The 15,489-nt window shown below is 37.6% G+C and overlaps 1 protein-coding gene across 2 annotated transcripts in view; it reads right to left on the reverse strand.

The window, feature by feature from the left end:
- CDK14 (cyclin dependent kinase 14) overlaps positions 1-15,489 on the reverse strand; it is a 340,143-nt gene that overhangs the window by 109,666 nt on the left and 214,988 nt on the right. For both annotated transcript variants that reach the window (XM_063412536.1, XM_063412527.1), the window contains exon 12: positions 9,171-9,219. In XM_063412536.1, coding sequence (XP_063268606.1) covers positions 9,171-9,219 — 49 coding nt within the window. The remainder of the gene's footprint in view (positions 1-9,170; positions 9,220-15,489) is intronic.

Genomic DNA, 15,489 nt, shown 5'->3' on the forward strand with positions numbered 1-15,489 from the left:
TGCTCCAAACTCACTCCTGGACACAGTCCAGGGAACAACTCATGCCACGGACCATTCCCAAAATGCAGCAGGTTCTGTGCTCCTACAAGCAAGGTATGCCATATATTACACCAGAAAACACAATTCCTATGGTCTGCAACACGTGTCTTATTTTATTCTGGACATTTTGATTTAAAAACCTAAGGCTGAACAACCACAAAATAATAACTGCACCTGCAGCTGCATGGGGACCACATAAAGCCCACAGGAGATGCATGCCCAAGTGTTACTTAGCACAGCTGTAGCCAAGGTCTGCCACATGGCCTCGGGGCCAGCAGATAGTCCCTGGCTCTACTTTAGTTTGCAGCACAGACGTGGGCTGTAGCCGACAGAAAAATGATATTCACCAAACACTATCTGTCAACATCTCGGGAAAATTCATGCCCTCATGGTTGCCGAATAAAGCTTGACTCAAGGGCACTGTAAGGATCAAATATGAAAGAAATAAAAGGAATGTAACAGTGTTCTGCAAAAGTCATAATGCTGAAGGAAGGCCAATAATGATGCAGAGCCTGATATTTTTTTATGTCAGGGCAGTGAAATTAGTTTGAGGCACACTAACAGTATATAGTAATAAACAGAACTTTAAAACTGCCATAAAATCCAACCAAAGAAGCTAACGCAAAAGTGATGATCCATGCTTAACATGCAACGATGTCGGAGTGAAAACCATAAATTTAACCCATTTTTACAAGATTTCCTTACCAGAGACCACAGATATCCCAATATCAGAACCACCAAATATTGACCGATTGATATCCCAATGGTATCAATCTTTTAAAACTATTCTGTATTCCCAACAAATAGCAACAAAAAAGCAAACAATACATTTATAAGAATGTGACAGAAGTAAAAATTTTACTTTTTCAATTTAAATTCTTCACAGTAGGATTCTGAGCTTGGAAATCCAACATGAAAAATTAGGTCCTTTATTCATTTGTATTTTCAGCCTTCTATTGCAGCAGTGATCATAAAACAAACACAGCTGGCATCTTTATTATTTTATTCACTGAAGAATTTAGCTGGACAAACATCACAAAGATAGTGGCTGTTTTCATTGAATTTATGATCAAATATGCTCCAGCATAAGATCAACTCTGTTACATCAATTATTATGAGATGTGAATAATTTAACAGAAAGTTGTCTATTTGTAAATCAGATCTTAGGGATAGAAATTCAGCTGAGGTAGCAGCCAGTGGATATACACTGTATTACAGAATTTAAAAGGATGCAGGCTTTTTGTGAATCACATTTAATGATAAACATTGTCATTTATATTTTGCTATCTAGTGAGCTGCTAATTCAGGCAAACAACTTCAAAATTTTATTTTAAACCTTAATCAAATTCATCTTTATAAGAAGAGAATTTAACTTTACTGATGATTTTCAGAATTACAGAATGTATTTCCTATAAAGACTTAATAGAAAGCAATAAACAAACTACCATCAACACCATATTTTGGGTTTTTTTCCATAGATTTTCACCAGAGTCTGTTTTTCAGTCTAAAGCCAGGAGAGTTATAATAATTTTAACGCAGAATATGTGCCTTAGGATATGGGATTGACTCAGTGCCTGAAAGAAAAAGGTCAGTTCCCTTTGGAACCACTTGCCTCTCTGCCCTCCAGCAATGACAGGTGCACCAGCCCTGTGCTGAGGCTCGTTATTCACAGTGTGTTGCTGCAGATACATAATCTAACCTCTCTGATTTAATGCCTCAGCAGGGTGAGAGTCTCCTATCTTCCCATTTTGGCATGGGTCAAGCAGGCACTGAACACATGTACATGATGACCTGCTTGCATCTTTCACAAATTCTCAAACAATACCTTAAAACTTTCTTACCTACTTCATTTGAAGAAATCACTAAATTTAAGTATTAAACTATTCGGCTAGCAAGTAACTTAAAGCTATGAAGAAATCATTGTTTTCACCAGTCTCAGCAATGTCTTTATCTGGAGAAGAGAGATTTCAGCAGATAAGCCAACAGCACAGAACTCAAGCAAGAGGGTGGGATTCAGAATGTGAGGATATAATGATGCCTGGTGCCTCTGATCAGAAAGTATTACACTTCAAACCAAGAAATGAACACAGACACCATGGCAGATATGAGTAACAGACTACCAAAAGCATAATTCTGAGAAATTAATAAAATACTGGCATGTAAAAATGCTGGGAGAAAGAACAACTGGAAACATCTGAAGAGCTGATCAGAAAGTACTTAAAAACATTAATGAAGAACATACATTGAAAAAAGTCATACCTGGAAACACCAAATAAATATGTCTATCTGATATACATCTCAATATCCTAAGGAATTCTTTAGGAATTAGTGAGGATAGCAAACAAATGTAAGGCATCTTTTAAAGGTCTTTCCAGGAATTCTACACAGGAACAGCCAGTTCTCTTTCCTCATTTCTCTTCACAGGCTCATTACTGTAGATATGTTACTGTAACATTATCTAATTTTGCTCTGCATTCTACAGTATGGTACTAGACTTAAAAAAATACAAATATATGCCCATACTTCCTTTCTGGTTTTCAAATAAGAGAAGCTTGGCAAATATTTGTCAGATACTGACATGCAATGTAGGGAAAAGCACAGACAACAGAAACAAAAGACAATATGGAAACAAAATAGGTTTCAAAAGAAATAAGACAAAATGGCAATCAAAAGAGGTGACTAATGAATAAGACATCATATAAATTATTTTTTTAAAGTGGACTTAGTAATCGGTGGAACAAAACAACAAAATATAATGTTTGATGCAATTTCTAATAAAAAATCTTGTTCTGTGGACAAACTCCGAAGAGCTGGGACGAGATTATCTCAAAGACTGAAAACTGGCTGACAGACCATAGGCAAAGGGTAATGATGAGTGGCAATGTACTGAGTTGGAAGGGAAGTGTCCAGCTGTGTGCCAGAGGGATTAGTGTTAGTCACAGTTTTATTTAACATCTTTATTAATGACCTGGACTAAGGGATACCCTGCATACTGAATCAACTCTTAGATGACACTAAATGCTGAAATCCCCACAAAAGACAAAGACATTAGTACAGAGAAACTAACAGTAGTGAAACGTGTGGGCAGAAAATCTAAAAACAAGATAGAGCATAGAGTACTAAAAATAATTATTTCCACAGAAAAATAACCCCAAATATGTATGGGTCCAGAGTTAACAATGCCAACAAACTCTAGTCCAATGCCAGATACTGAATTAAATGCTGCAAAAACCAACAAAGAGCATCCATGTACATTGGGGCTGTATTTTCACTGCTGTCATGGATGGGAAAAGGTACAGGGCAGTAACAATGTAATTTTAGTAAAGAAGCAGCATAGAGTTATTTGTACACTGAAACAAAAAGTGACAAAAGCTTTTGTGGTCCAGTTTAGGAGGCTTATTAGAATTTTTAACTAGGACACGAGGATGTAACACAATACCTAAAGCTTAGCAACACAAAAGAGGGGAAATTTAGAATAAAGAAAAATAAATTGACTGTCAGGGTAAACATGGTATCAATGAGGTCTGCTAGGAATAGCCTCCCCCCTACGTTTTAAAAGGTATAACATTATAACACTTAGCGGTTGCTTCAGTTTGAAAGAAAGACTGGAATATAAATCAGAAAGGATTTTTCAGCTTGGCGAAAGGACAAATGCAGAAATTGCAGAGATGTTTCTCAGCGCTTGGCTTCCCTCAGCATCCCCTAATTCCGCACCGCGGGCAGACAATCCCCACAGCGCGCTGGGCTCAGCCCCGCGCAGCTGCGCGCACGGAAATCAGCGCTAAGTGGGCGCAGGAAAAGGCGCTCCAGTGCAAACCAGCAGCTCCCACCACCCCGAAATCAATGTCTAATTAATTAAAATTAATTTCACCGTTCCGATTGCCATGAACGGATAGCAGACCGCACCGAGCGGAGCGGTCGGCGAGCCGGGCGCTGCCGGGCTGCGGGCGCCCCCTGGCGCGGGCGGCGCGGGCTGCAGCCCCCTCAGGGCCCCGCCTCGCACGGGCCCCGGGACACCGCCTGCTCGGGGGAACGGGAGAAAAACACCCGAAAATGCAAAACGGCTTTTGTTTCCTGTGCAGCAGTACCACTGCAAACCTTCAGGAGGCAGAGGCGGGTTTATATGCCTATTTACAAACACTTCTGAGGAATATTTTCATCTTGCCCCTGCGCGCCCAGCGTGGCCCCTCCTGGCCCCAGCACGCCAGCGATTGCTCACCGTGCACACAGAGCACGCAGCCAGCGCACCTCTGCTCGGTTCAGCCATCAGAAAGGTTTCTGCGACGACAACACTAAAGCTTTTTGTTTCTATTGTGCTGGGGAGCTTGAGTATCCCTTCAGTGGTACTACAGACTCTGTTACAATAAGCAATGCTGGTGAGGGGACTGGAGGTGAAGGGATAAAAGTGACAATTAGAAGAGCGCTTTTTCTTTCATCAAAACCCAGCTAAGGCAAAGATTTTCTTAAAAACCCAAACAACAGAACCCCAAACCAAAAAAAAGCTTCCCAAGTCTCAGCTCTAAGCAATTCCATAGTCTGGGCCATGCTTGAAACAAAATACAGACTCAGGCTACGTGGACTTGTCTCTATTCACTCACTTTGCTTTCTTCAGGAAGTTTTCACTGAATAACAGTCCCAAAATAGGCCAGCCCATCCTGGAATGCAGCTTTTAAACACCCTGGCCTCAGAAAGGGAGGTCTCAAGTACACAGGCCATCTTGTTAAAGGAAGAAATCCTCAGCAGTGGGACTGGTTGTGAGAATAATGCGTTATTTATATAATAAATATACCCATCTTGGGGAATTACAAAGTAGTACTCCTATTTATGCAGAGCAGAATTTGTTTTCAGCTGCACCTTTTCTTTCCAACCTAATTTCTCACAATACAACCCATTATGGCAGAAGGATCTGAAAAAGCTTTTTATATCCTACCAAATATACACAAGGATAATTAGTTCTCTTTTGTTATTCTTCTGTAAGGGTTTATTATTGTGGAGAAGCTTTTGCAAATTGAAAGAGGTTGCATTGCATTCTGGAGGCAGAGCTGCTCTTGTTTTTTATTGTGTAGAGATAATTGAACAGAAAAGTTCAGGGAAAAAAAAGTGAAAATATAATTCATTATGAACTCTATAGGAAGATCAGATTACCACATCTCAGTTCTTTTTAGACCAGTATTTTATAATTACATTCCACAGTATATTATATCATGCTATGTAGGTGAAGCTTTGTACTAGATAGAAGCAAACATCAATGTAAGTTTTGTTTCTTAACTTCCTAAGCACTGCTACCAAATTTATAGATTCCATCTTATCTAGTAAATACTCTCCCTATAATCTTTAAGTAGTTTGACAACCAGAGAAGAAATTCAGTGTTAAAGTCTTCAAATAACTTAATTCACTGTAAGTGAAAGTTATATTATTTACCTCAAACACTTCCCAAAAGTAGTCTCTAATATTAACCAATTCTATTTTAAGAATTTAAGGGATCTAACTTATATAATGACCCTGCTGGGTTTCACTTTGTCATTGCTGTTAAATTCCATGCTTTTAAATAATTTCCAGTTAGATCAGGAATTAAAGACCAATTGATGTGTGTCCAATATCATTCCATCATCTTTCTCTGCCTTTAAAATCATCTTGTGGAAGCTGATGTTAGTCAGGTGCAATTCTTTTGCCCCCAAACTACTGTCTGTGACTTTTTGGACGGTTTGGTGTTGGACTTTTTTTGCCTCTCTTCCTTTGGCCTTACAGACTTGAAGCTGGCTCTGTAGATACTGGAATATCCTTCCTCCTCCTAACCTCTCCTTACGTAAATTGAATTAAAATGTACATTTTGAGGTAAAAGCCTTTTTGAAGGTTTCTAAACCTATATTCTCACCCTTACATGCCGTGACTCAAAACCTATATATAAACAAGATAAAGGATCAGCCTGTGCCTGCAAGATGAAGCAGAAGATAGTGAAACTTCATTGTGCTTAGAAAATTAAAGCTGTTCTCTTCCAATCTGGGAGCAGGAAGTTCAGTGTCACTGCTGTACAGTTTCCATGGCAGTTTCTGTGTGAAAATTCTTTAAATTTTTGCATTGCAATTCCTCCCCTATAAAATGCAGTAATGGAACTTTTCATCAATAGAAGTTTAAGCACACATGTAAATCCTTACAAGACCATGAACACTGCTCTTTAAGGTACATCTTTCAAAGCTACTAAGATGTTGAGAGGAAGCAAATCTGTACCAAAACCAATGCATATTTAAAAACAAAAGGCTGTGTGGTTTTCTGCCCATTTCAGGTCTCATGTTCATTGCCCTTAAAATAATTATGTACGTGACATATTTTGTGTCACCAAAAATCTTCCACAAATTAAACCAGGAAGTTAAAAGGGTTTTTTAATTTAAGACTGGAGATTGCTGCTTTTTGAAATGTGTTAAGAAAGAAAGAAAATTTCTAGAATTCACAGTCTATGCATGTGTTAAGTTTTACAGCTGGATTATAAACCCTTGGGAATATGATGTCTATAACAGAAATGTTTATACATCCGTAACTACAGCTGTGCAAGCAAACAGTGCTCTAATACAGCACACATACAAAGATTTACACTGGAAAAAGAGAAAGCCCTTTAGATTTCAAATGTAAAGGATACATAATTTTGAGGCACTGAATATTTCCTATTATAGTAGAAATACCCATATGCAGCACTGAACTGTACATATTGTCATTGCTTTTGGCCTTTCAATCCCTTCATTTATGCCGAAAAATTGCAAATCCTTTATGCACAGAGCATTGAAAATGTATAAATATTTTTGAAGAGGTTTCATAGAATTTAAAAAGCTCCAGTCTTATTTGAGTCAGCCTGTGATGTGATCAGAACTTGTGTCAATTATGAAATCTTAGAGACTGAAGCTGTCTTAAGCAAACTGGGTTTTGTTCTTTTTTGTGGTATTTTATCAAAAGAGAGATTTCATGGAATAGTCTCAAAGGAAAAATAAGACAGCAACTTTTCAAATTCAAACCAATTATTGTACTTATTAATACATAACTGCTGTATTTTAACAGTCTAACTGCTGTTAAAATACAGAAAAAAGACTTCAGTCCAGCTCTGCAGGATGGATGGAATAGCATGCCAGTATTACTATTCACATTACTTAGGCAAATATATGCCTCCAAGCAAACACATTCAAATCAATATTAGTTTCCTTGTCCTTCTTTCCCAATCCAGATCTAATTCCCTATGTTGTAATATAACTGCTTCTTCCAAGCTTTGGTGTTTCATTAACTACTTTTAAAGGAAAAATCAACTTGCAATTTTTTTGATTGTAAAAGGACAGGATACAGACCATTATAGAGACTTAATTTTTAAAAGGAAAGCTGTGACTTCCAGGAAATTGAAACTGTATTCCAAGCAGTAAGACTGACGTACAATCAAACATTTTAAGATGCCTGCAAGGATCACAACTGGAAAAATGGTCTGAGATATTTACAAAAGCCAAATATAAATTGAGTTAATCTTCCTGTTGTTCCCTCTGCAGTAAACAGGAGATGGACTTGTCCATGAAAGCCACCAAATTAGGCTCCTAGATTGAATTGTACAAGCCAGGAACTTTTCTATAGACCAACTGAAAGTCAATTAACACAGGCTGGTGACACTTTACCTTTGTGGAGGCCTGAACTGGTTTCAGTGCCAACTTTATTTCTCATTGCAGGAATTGGGAAGTTACTATTAACCAAGAAGGATCCAGTAGTACTGCAAAGTGAGCTACAGGGTCATGGAAGATGCCTGGCACTACAGAAGTACAGGTTTTGACTCAGAAGACAAACATTGATAGTATTACATTCAACAACGAATACAAAGAAAAATTTAACAACAATCCTGCTAATTTAAGACATTCTCCCTCCTTCAGTCAACCACAATTTCAAAAGGTGGTGGGTTTTTTGGTTTTGTTTGTTTGTTTGTTTGTTTGTTTTAATGAAAACACTGGACCAAATGGGTTTGGGAAGGAGCAGATAGAGAAAAAAGTAATAGAATGGCATTGTGAATATAAACCTAATCACATTTTGGAAAAGTGACCATGGATTTTGAAGTTGTAGACACATTTCATTGCTAAGAAACAAGGATATTGAAAAAGCATTTGGATTTCTACTCTATTAATGACTTTTTTCCTTTACAACAAGAAACTTCTCCAAAACATTTTATAGATACAATTTCAGTGGTGAACTTGGAGATGTTACAGTCTACTGCTGATTAATCTCTTGAGCTCCCTGGTAAGCTACCAACAAAACAGCCAGTTAGTACCAAAAATAAAATTTTTGAATTCTTTCTGAATTACCAGAAAGAAAGCAGCGATGCTGGTACAGCAAGGCTTAGCCTTGATGCAAAACTCTTGGTCAAAAGAGAGTGGAGAAAAATCCTAACAGCTTTTCTGGCAAGACAAGTTGTTGACATAGCTGAAATCATCCAATTCAAACTCTGTATGGTTTCTTCAAAATATAAAAGCTATTAATTGCTCAAGACAGTGCAGTCCAAATATCCTGTCTACAAAGATTCCACATGTGCTGAGAAATCTTCTAGCAAACTTTACACAGATGATTACTTAGAATAATGCCAGTAGTGTGGTATTCAGTCCGCATGCTCATCAGGTAACCTTTCTGGACTTTGAGCACAATACCTTTATATCAATTTCCATCTAAATTAAATGTGGCTAAATTGAATGAAAAAAAAAAGTGTGGTGAATTTACACTGACTTTTTTCATTCATAATTAAGATTACAACAGTAAGGTCAGCAGGTCACAGTAATGACCAGATGGACTTGGCAACAGGGGATGATTATGTGGAAACAACCCTGAAAAGTGGATTAGAAATATATTATTTAAAAGTTTCCTTATTTTTATAGATGAACAGAGGAAACAAGATTCAAAACTGATGGCACAAAGCAATAACACTGTATTTCTCCATGAGGTCAATACATTTGCCAGCTAGCAGCCCCAAGAAGAAAATACTGTGCTATGCAGTTTCTTCCTATTTAGAAGAAACTGGCAATTCAAATCTGGCTTATTTGAAAATAACAGAGCCATTCTAAGCTAGATATGATAACTTCAGCATACCCTTGAAGAGTCAAAAGTGCAATTTAAAAAATACTTACTTATTCCATGCTTGTCTAAGGTTTTTAGGGCCGTACTGTGTAAACCGTTCTGTAAGAAAAAAGGGTATATTCAATTATTTCACTAAACCCAGGATTTGTTTTTAAAAAAAAACTATTTACTGTCAATTTTCATAATTTCATCATTTCTATGTATCTCCTGCAGCTCAAGTCCTAAAACAAGAAAGAAAACTAACCTATGAGCAACTGCCACACAAACAGAGGAGAAAAAATACCAAAACAAAACACCAAAATCAAAAAAAGCCCCCAACTTGTTAAACCAAATCAAACTCAACCAGAATGACCTAAAGCTCATTTACTGTGGCATCAACAGGTATGGAATTTTACAATTTTTTCTGAAGTAGTTTTTGACTGCAACAGGAAAAAAGAAGCCTGAAATCTAGCATTTTTTTTCTTCTTCATGACAAATGCAATTCTCTACAGCCTCACTGTCATATTTTTATGGGTTTCAGGATGTTTAAGAGTAAGCATGGGTCTCTGTGACACACAGAGAATAGACAGGTAAGAGTCTATTTTCTAAAGAATATATAAAAGTAATGAGCAGAAGTAACAAATACAATGACAGCTTATTTACTCGAACATTAAGTTCTTCAGTTCAGATAGAAGTACTTTCCCACTCATGTCCAAGAAGATGCTTTATCTGCAGTAGGACTCTAGCTGCAAAAGGAAGATGCTATGTACACTGCTGCAGAAATGAAGGGTCAGTCCTTTGTTAGCCTCTTGAACAGGAGCTAAGTGCCTCCCTGGTGGCAACAAACGAGTTCAGCTGGAGAACAGAGCAACATTTTCCACGCAGACTCATTGGACGGAAATCCTGCCAGGTACGCTGGTACTCACCATGGCCAACGACCCTAATGTGATTGCATTGGTTGCTGTGAAGAAGTTGTAAACTTACAAAATACTCCATAAAAGTGAAAAAAGGAAAAAAATTTGCTTCCTCTCCACCCACGTGCATGACATTTAATAGACCCACTGTACAGTTGCAATAGTATTTTTTATATATATGCACACAGATATGCATGCATCTTACTGTGAAAAACAGCTGTAAATGTAACTTCAAAGGAGTTGTGTTCAAATTCCTGTATTTGTATACTTCCTTGTATCATTCCTAAAGTTGTCATGTACACTTCATGCACAGTCAGTTCTAAAGACACCAAAAGCAAGGCAGAAGCAAAATCTTAGTATCAATGTGGATGCTTTGATTTTCTTTCTTATATCTATTTTTTAGGGGTTTTTTTGCCCCTTTAACTAAAAAGACAAATGCAGAAGCTTCAAATCTCATTGAATTTCCTATTGGAATTTATTGATAATGAGTAGACCTGCAGACTGTGTCTGACAGCCATTTCATGTTTACAAGTTTTGTTGCTTTAACCATACTGATGCAGTTAAAGAAATGAAATCACTCTGTTTTAGATATACGTAACAAGTGTACTGGAAACTGGAAGCTACATGACTATAACCCTTTCAATTTTAGTTTGCAAATAGGAATTATATACAAAAATGCAAACAGATACCCATAAAAATTGGAAAAAAATAGACTTTCTATAATAAATAAATTGTCAATTCACTTATGACAAGGGACTGAACAATAAAATGCAGCTAGACAGTGCTGTGTAACAACATGTCTGAGATACACATGGGAGCTCAGCTAATAAACTGCAAATTTGCACATTAATCTATTTCAGTGCAAAAATGTCTGGGTGGAAAGAGAATTGAACTGACTTGAAGCACGGCTGAAAAGGTAACCTGGACCACACCAGAGAGAGGCAGATTTTGATTTTATCAGTCATTCTGCAATATGTTTTGGTCAGATACTGAGCTGGTTCAAACTGGCAGAGCAACACTGACTTCAGCAGAGCTATATCCACTTAAAACATTTGAGAGGTATCACATACAACATATTTTCTTGACCAGACTATCTGGTGTTTATTTTAATCAATTTAAGCTATTTTTACTGTGGGAGGAAAGCCCCAGAGTCAACCACTTGGCCAAATTGCCTTAAGGCTTTAATGGCCAAAGATCTGTTCCAGTTCTGCAAAAACCCTGAAAAACTATTGCTGTGCCAGATGAATTTTTACTGAAAAAATGATACAGTGAAATCAGTTATGTAAATAAGGGACACACATGAGCAAAACAAACTTCTCAGAGGGATCCTCCTTTGCTGTCTATGGTTCCAGTCTAAACATCTTTTAAAGTAACTGCCTTATACACCATACTTATCAGGCAGGGAGAGACATGGAGAGGTCAAAAACTGTCTATAGAGAGGCAAATGTTTAGTCCATAGTCCTTAATTTCAAACTGTACTGAATATGCTGTGACTGCAAACCATGCTTCTCCTAACTATTGGTATCAACTCTTCCTCTCAAGCAGAATAGAGGCTGATTATTTTACATGCTTTATATAAAAAGAAACCACACATCGATAAAACAACAGCTTACATATTTCTACATAATTTTGTGGTCTTGGCTCCAACCAGAGTCTTACTAACTTTCATGGAAAAGATAATTAGATGGGACCATTGTCTTGATTAAGCCCAGCCTCATGTACATGCCAGCTCATAATATTTTTCTGAATTCATCCTTTAGAGAATAAAGAAGCAGTGAAACCAGCTGATTTTGGTTTCGGAGCTGCCAGAATAGAGAAGCTACAATAATCTTGTCCTTGAGCTCCTCCACCATGGTGCAGTTTTTCCAGTCCTGAACTATGAAACCACAAAATTACCTGCCTAAAACCACCAAACTTTCAGTCCCAACATAGGCAAAGAAGTGGCCACTTCACTTTTATCTGAGCATCTCCTGCTTGTGTCAAATTTATCACAAAACCAGAATTCATTCCCACAATTACATCCTCAAGTTTGATTCTGAGTCACTTTTCAGAGTGAACGACTCACACATCTGTATGAATGCCTGTCCTTTACTGTTTGATGTAATAAAACCATATCTAAAGCTATACATATTTGACTGTGACCAACTGCACAAATTGCATTCTATGATACTTTCAACCATGTAGCTTTTATATCTGCTTTTCAGAAGCTACCACTGATACGTTCATAAAGAACAGTAATATAAATCTGTATGTTAGACTGGGAATTCTGCAGAATTACCATGAATGCTCCCTCACAAAAGAAATCTTTGCCTGACATACTGAGAGGCAACAATACTGGCAATCACAATCTCAATCCAACTTGTGGAAGAAACCCTATGTAGCAAAACTTAATACCTCTCCCTCAGAACTGAAAAGCAAACATGCACATGTGAGAATTTCATGCAGACACTCACATGATCACCCACCCACCCAGCCATCCCCCAGCACATGCAAACCACTCTCAAGAACACAAGGTGCACCATCTTGCTGAGGCAGCTGCCCATTGTCATCAGGCTGAGATTAAAGAAACATGAAAAACTTTATGTTTACAGATCAGGATATGATCTCAGATGTATTTTGAATTTTTATAGTTCAAATTGTAGGTATATATACTGGAGTTCAAATATTTTTAGGTTATTATTATTAAATGTGTTTATTTTGAATAAAAACTCTGGAAGGTGAACACAGTAAACACATCTGAAATTTAAAGTATAAATTTTGATTTTAATTTCCTTTACGCAAACACTTCAATATTTGACAATCTTTTGGGAACAAATTCAGGAAACAAAATTTGATCCTCTGTATTTTTATCCAAAATATGCAGTCATCATCCTCACTAGCCACTATGTCTCACCGTTACAGAGCTGCCTTTTCACATGGGTGCTGTATTTCACCTAGTAAAAGGTGAATTTTTGCTTATGTGAAACAAAAGAAGGAAGAGATTTTTAGCTTTGTTTAAATCACAGAGCACCTCAGAGTGTTTTCTATCTGCTTCTTTGAAGGCCAAGGTAGCCAAATATTGACTAAGTGGCATGTCCCCAGTCAAATGCAGTGCAAAGAGAAGCCTGTATTGGACTGCACAAATAAGAGCTAACATATAGTATTCCTATATTTGGTACTGGAAAGATGTAGCAACATCTTCCTGTAGCATAATTTTTCCTCTCCATAAGGACTAGGCTAACACGTCACTTCCACAGGCTCAGAACCAAGACTCACTCTTCTGCTGGGCACTGCACACACCCCCTCAGACATGGCGAGTGGGGCAGTTACACAAACCTTCTTCTGGCAGCACAAGCATCTGAGCTGCTCTTTGCTTCAGACCTTGCAGCACACCTTACTCAATGCCTCATTTGCCAAGGACGTTTTTAGGACTGTGCCCCACAAACAGCAGCATCAAGAGGCTCTTGGAGTAACACCGGCAAAATGGAAGCAGAAATGAGCAACCAGAGGAAGAGAGGGAGGGAATGTATTGACCTAGTTCATTTGACAAACTTGATGCATCAAAAAAATTATGCTTTTAAAACAACTGCTTCCAAATGCTAGCCAGTTTGAAGGCCTAAGGGGAAAAAAAAAAAAAAAAAAAGCATGGCCAGAAAGCTCATTACACTCAGCAGTACTAAGTGGTCTTAGAAAAAAACAGTATTTCTTTCTTTCTATTTCTTATTTCCTTCAGACAACCACTCTACAGCAACACTGTAATATGTGCATACTCACTTGTGTGGCCACACATATACCTACATATGTTCTGCACTGCAAACATCATTATCTGCCTGAAAAACACGCTCCATCTCACAGCCCCGCATCAAGGGCAGGTTCAAACAGAAGCGAGTTTCAGCAGAACTCACTAGTGAGCTTATTAGCAGACCACTGCAGGAATACTGGTCTGCTGTGAGAATTGGAAAAATAAGCACTTGCATTTTAAGTAACATAAAACAAGATGAGGGCTTTTCCCTCTTTTATCAGTCAGAAAAACACATGAATTATTATACCTTTTCCACGTTTGCTTTGAAAGGACCTAAGATAGGCAAAAGAAGCTACAAAAGGAATTAGAGGTAGAAGACATTTTGATTTTTAGCTTCTTTTTAACAGTATTGATAATCAGCTTCTAGTCTAAACCAAAGAACTCAAAATACAGTTTGACCTCAAGGCATTTTTTATGTTATTAATGAAAACATGATAGCTAATATGCATTCCTTGATTAATGTTTTTTCTCTATTTAAAACCAAATGTGATTAGCTTAAATGCAAATATTTAAACATCACCATAATTAATATTTTGAAAAGTCTAATTCATGATTTCTTTGAAAGGGTTTTCTTTACATTTAATTTAAAAGTCTAACGTGACTAACACTGTATTGTGATATATAAGACACATACCATTTTTAGTACAGATTCAAGGCTAAAAGTATTCAAATTATTGTTAGCTAAAGATATAAGGATGAGCATCCATGTTGACAAGAAAATTTTCAAGCACTAATGTGCAATTAGAGTTTTTACTGAAGTTCAGTCACAACCAGAGTTTTATCAAATACATGAGCTTGACTTTGGAGTTTTGTATGCAAAACATCTTGAGAAAAATTACAACTCCCTCCCCTCCATCCCGTCCCCTCTTCTCCCTTCCATTTGCTTTAGAAGAGCAGTTTGTGTAAAGAGGAAGAATAAGAAGAATAGCTGCTGTTTTCTAGACTCCCACCTGAGCATGAGTAAAAAATGTAATTTATAATACCCAGCATTGTCTGAACCATTGGAGTCTTACATTAAATGGTTCCACCATTTCAGAAGAGTTCACCTTGCCTCCCCTGCATGTATAGTAAGTTACTTTAACCTTTCAGCTTAATGTAGTTTTGTTTAAAGAATGGTGACAACACTGACAAGTCTGCTTCCCAGAGGTTGTGGATACCACAGATGGAAGAAACACTAAATAATACAGTTTCATTTTGGCAAAAGAGGGGGGGAAATTTGAAATTCATTCTCCTTTACAAATAGCCCTCCTTTCTTCAAGTACGCAAATTCTTGAAGACTACATGTACATCAGTAATTTAAATGAGCTTGCTTGAGACTGTTTGGACAAGACACCATCACTGTCCTGTAGCACTGCTGCAGCACCTCCCACTGCCCTCCTCCAATACAGGAGGTGGGGACGACTTCTTACAGGAACAGTCCCTGGCCCATACTAACTTCCTGACCTTAAGGAAGCTTCCTAACACCCAGGAACTGATTATTTGTAGGTACTAATTGTCATGAGGTAAAGGCATACCAGAGGCTGCTCTGACAGTCTAACAGCAGAGGCTCCCACATTGCCTGGGAACATTCCCTGGCATCAATGTAGATGTAAACAAGCAAGATGTTGATTTAGCATGTAACAAAATGCTGACAGGCTTTGGAGAAACTCTATAGGAAAAACTGCTATGAAAGTTTGAAAAGCCATATGTTCTCAT

This window comes from Prinia subflava, chromosome 1, assembly GCF_021018805.1.
Source record: "Prinia subflava isolate CZ2003 ecotype Zambia chromosome 1, Cam_Psub_1.2, whole genome shotgun sequence".
Taxonomy (NCBI): domain Eukaryota; kingdom Metazoa; phylum Chordata; class Aves; order Passeriformes; family Cisticolidae; genus Prinia; species Prinia subflava.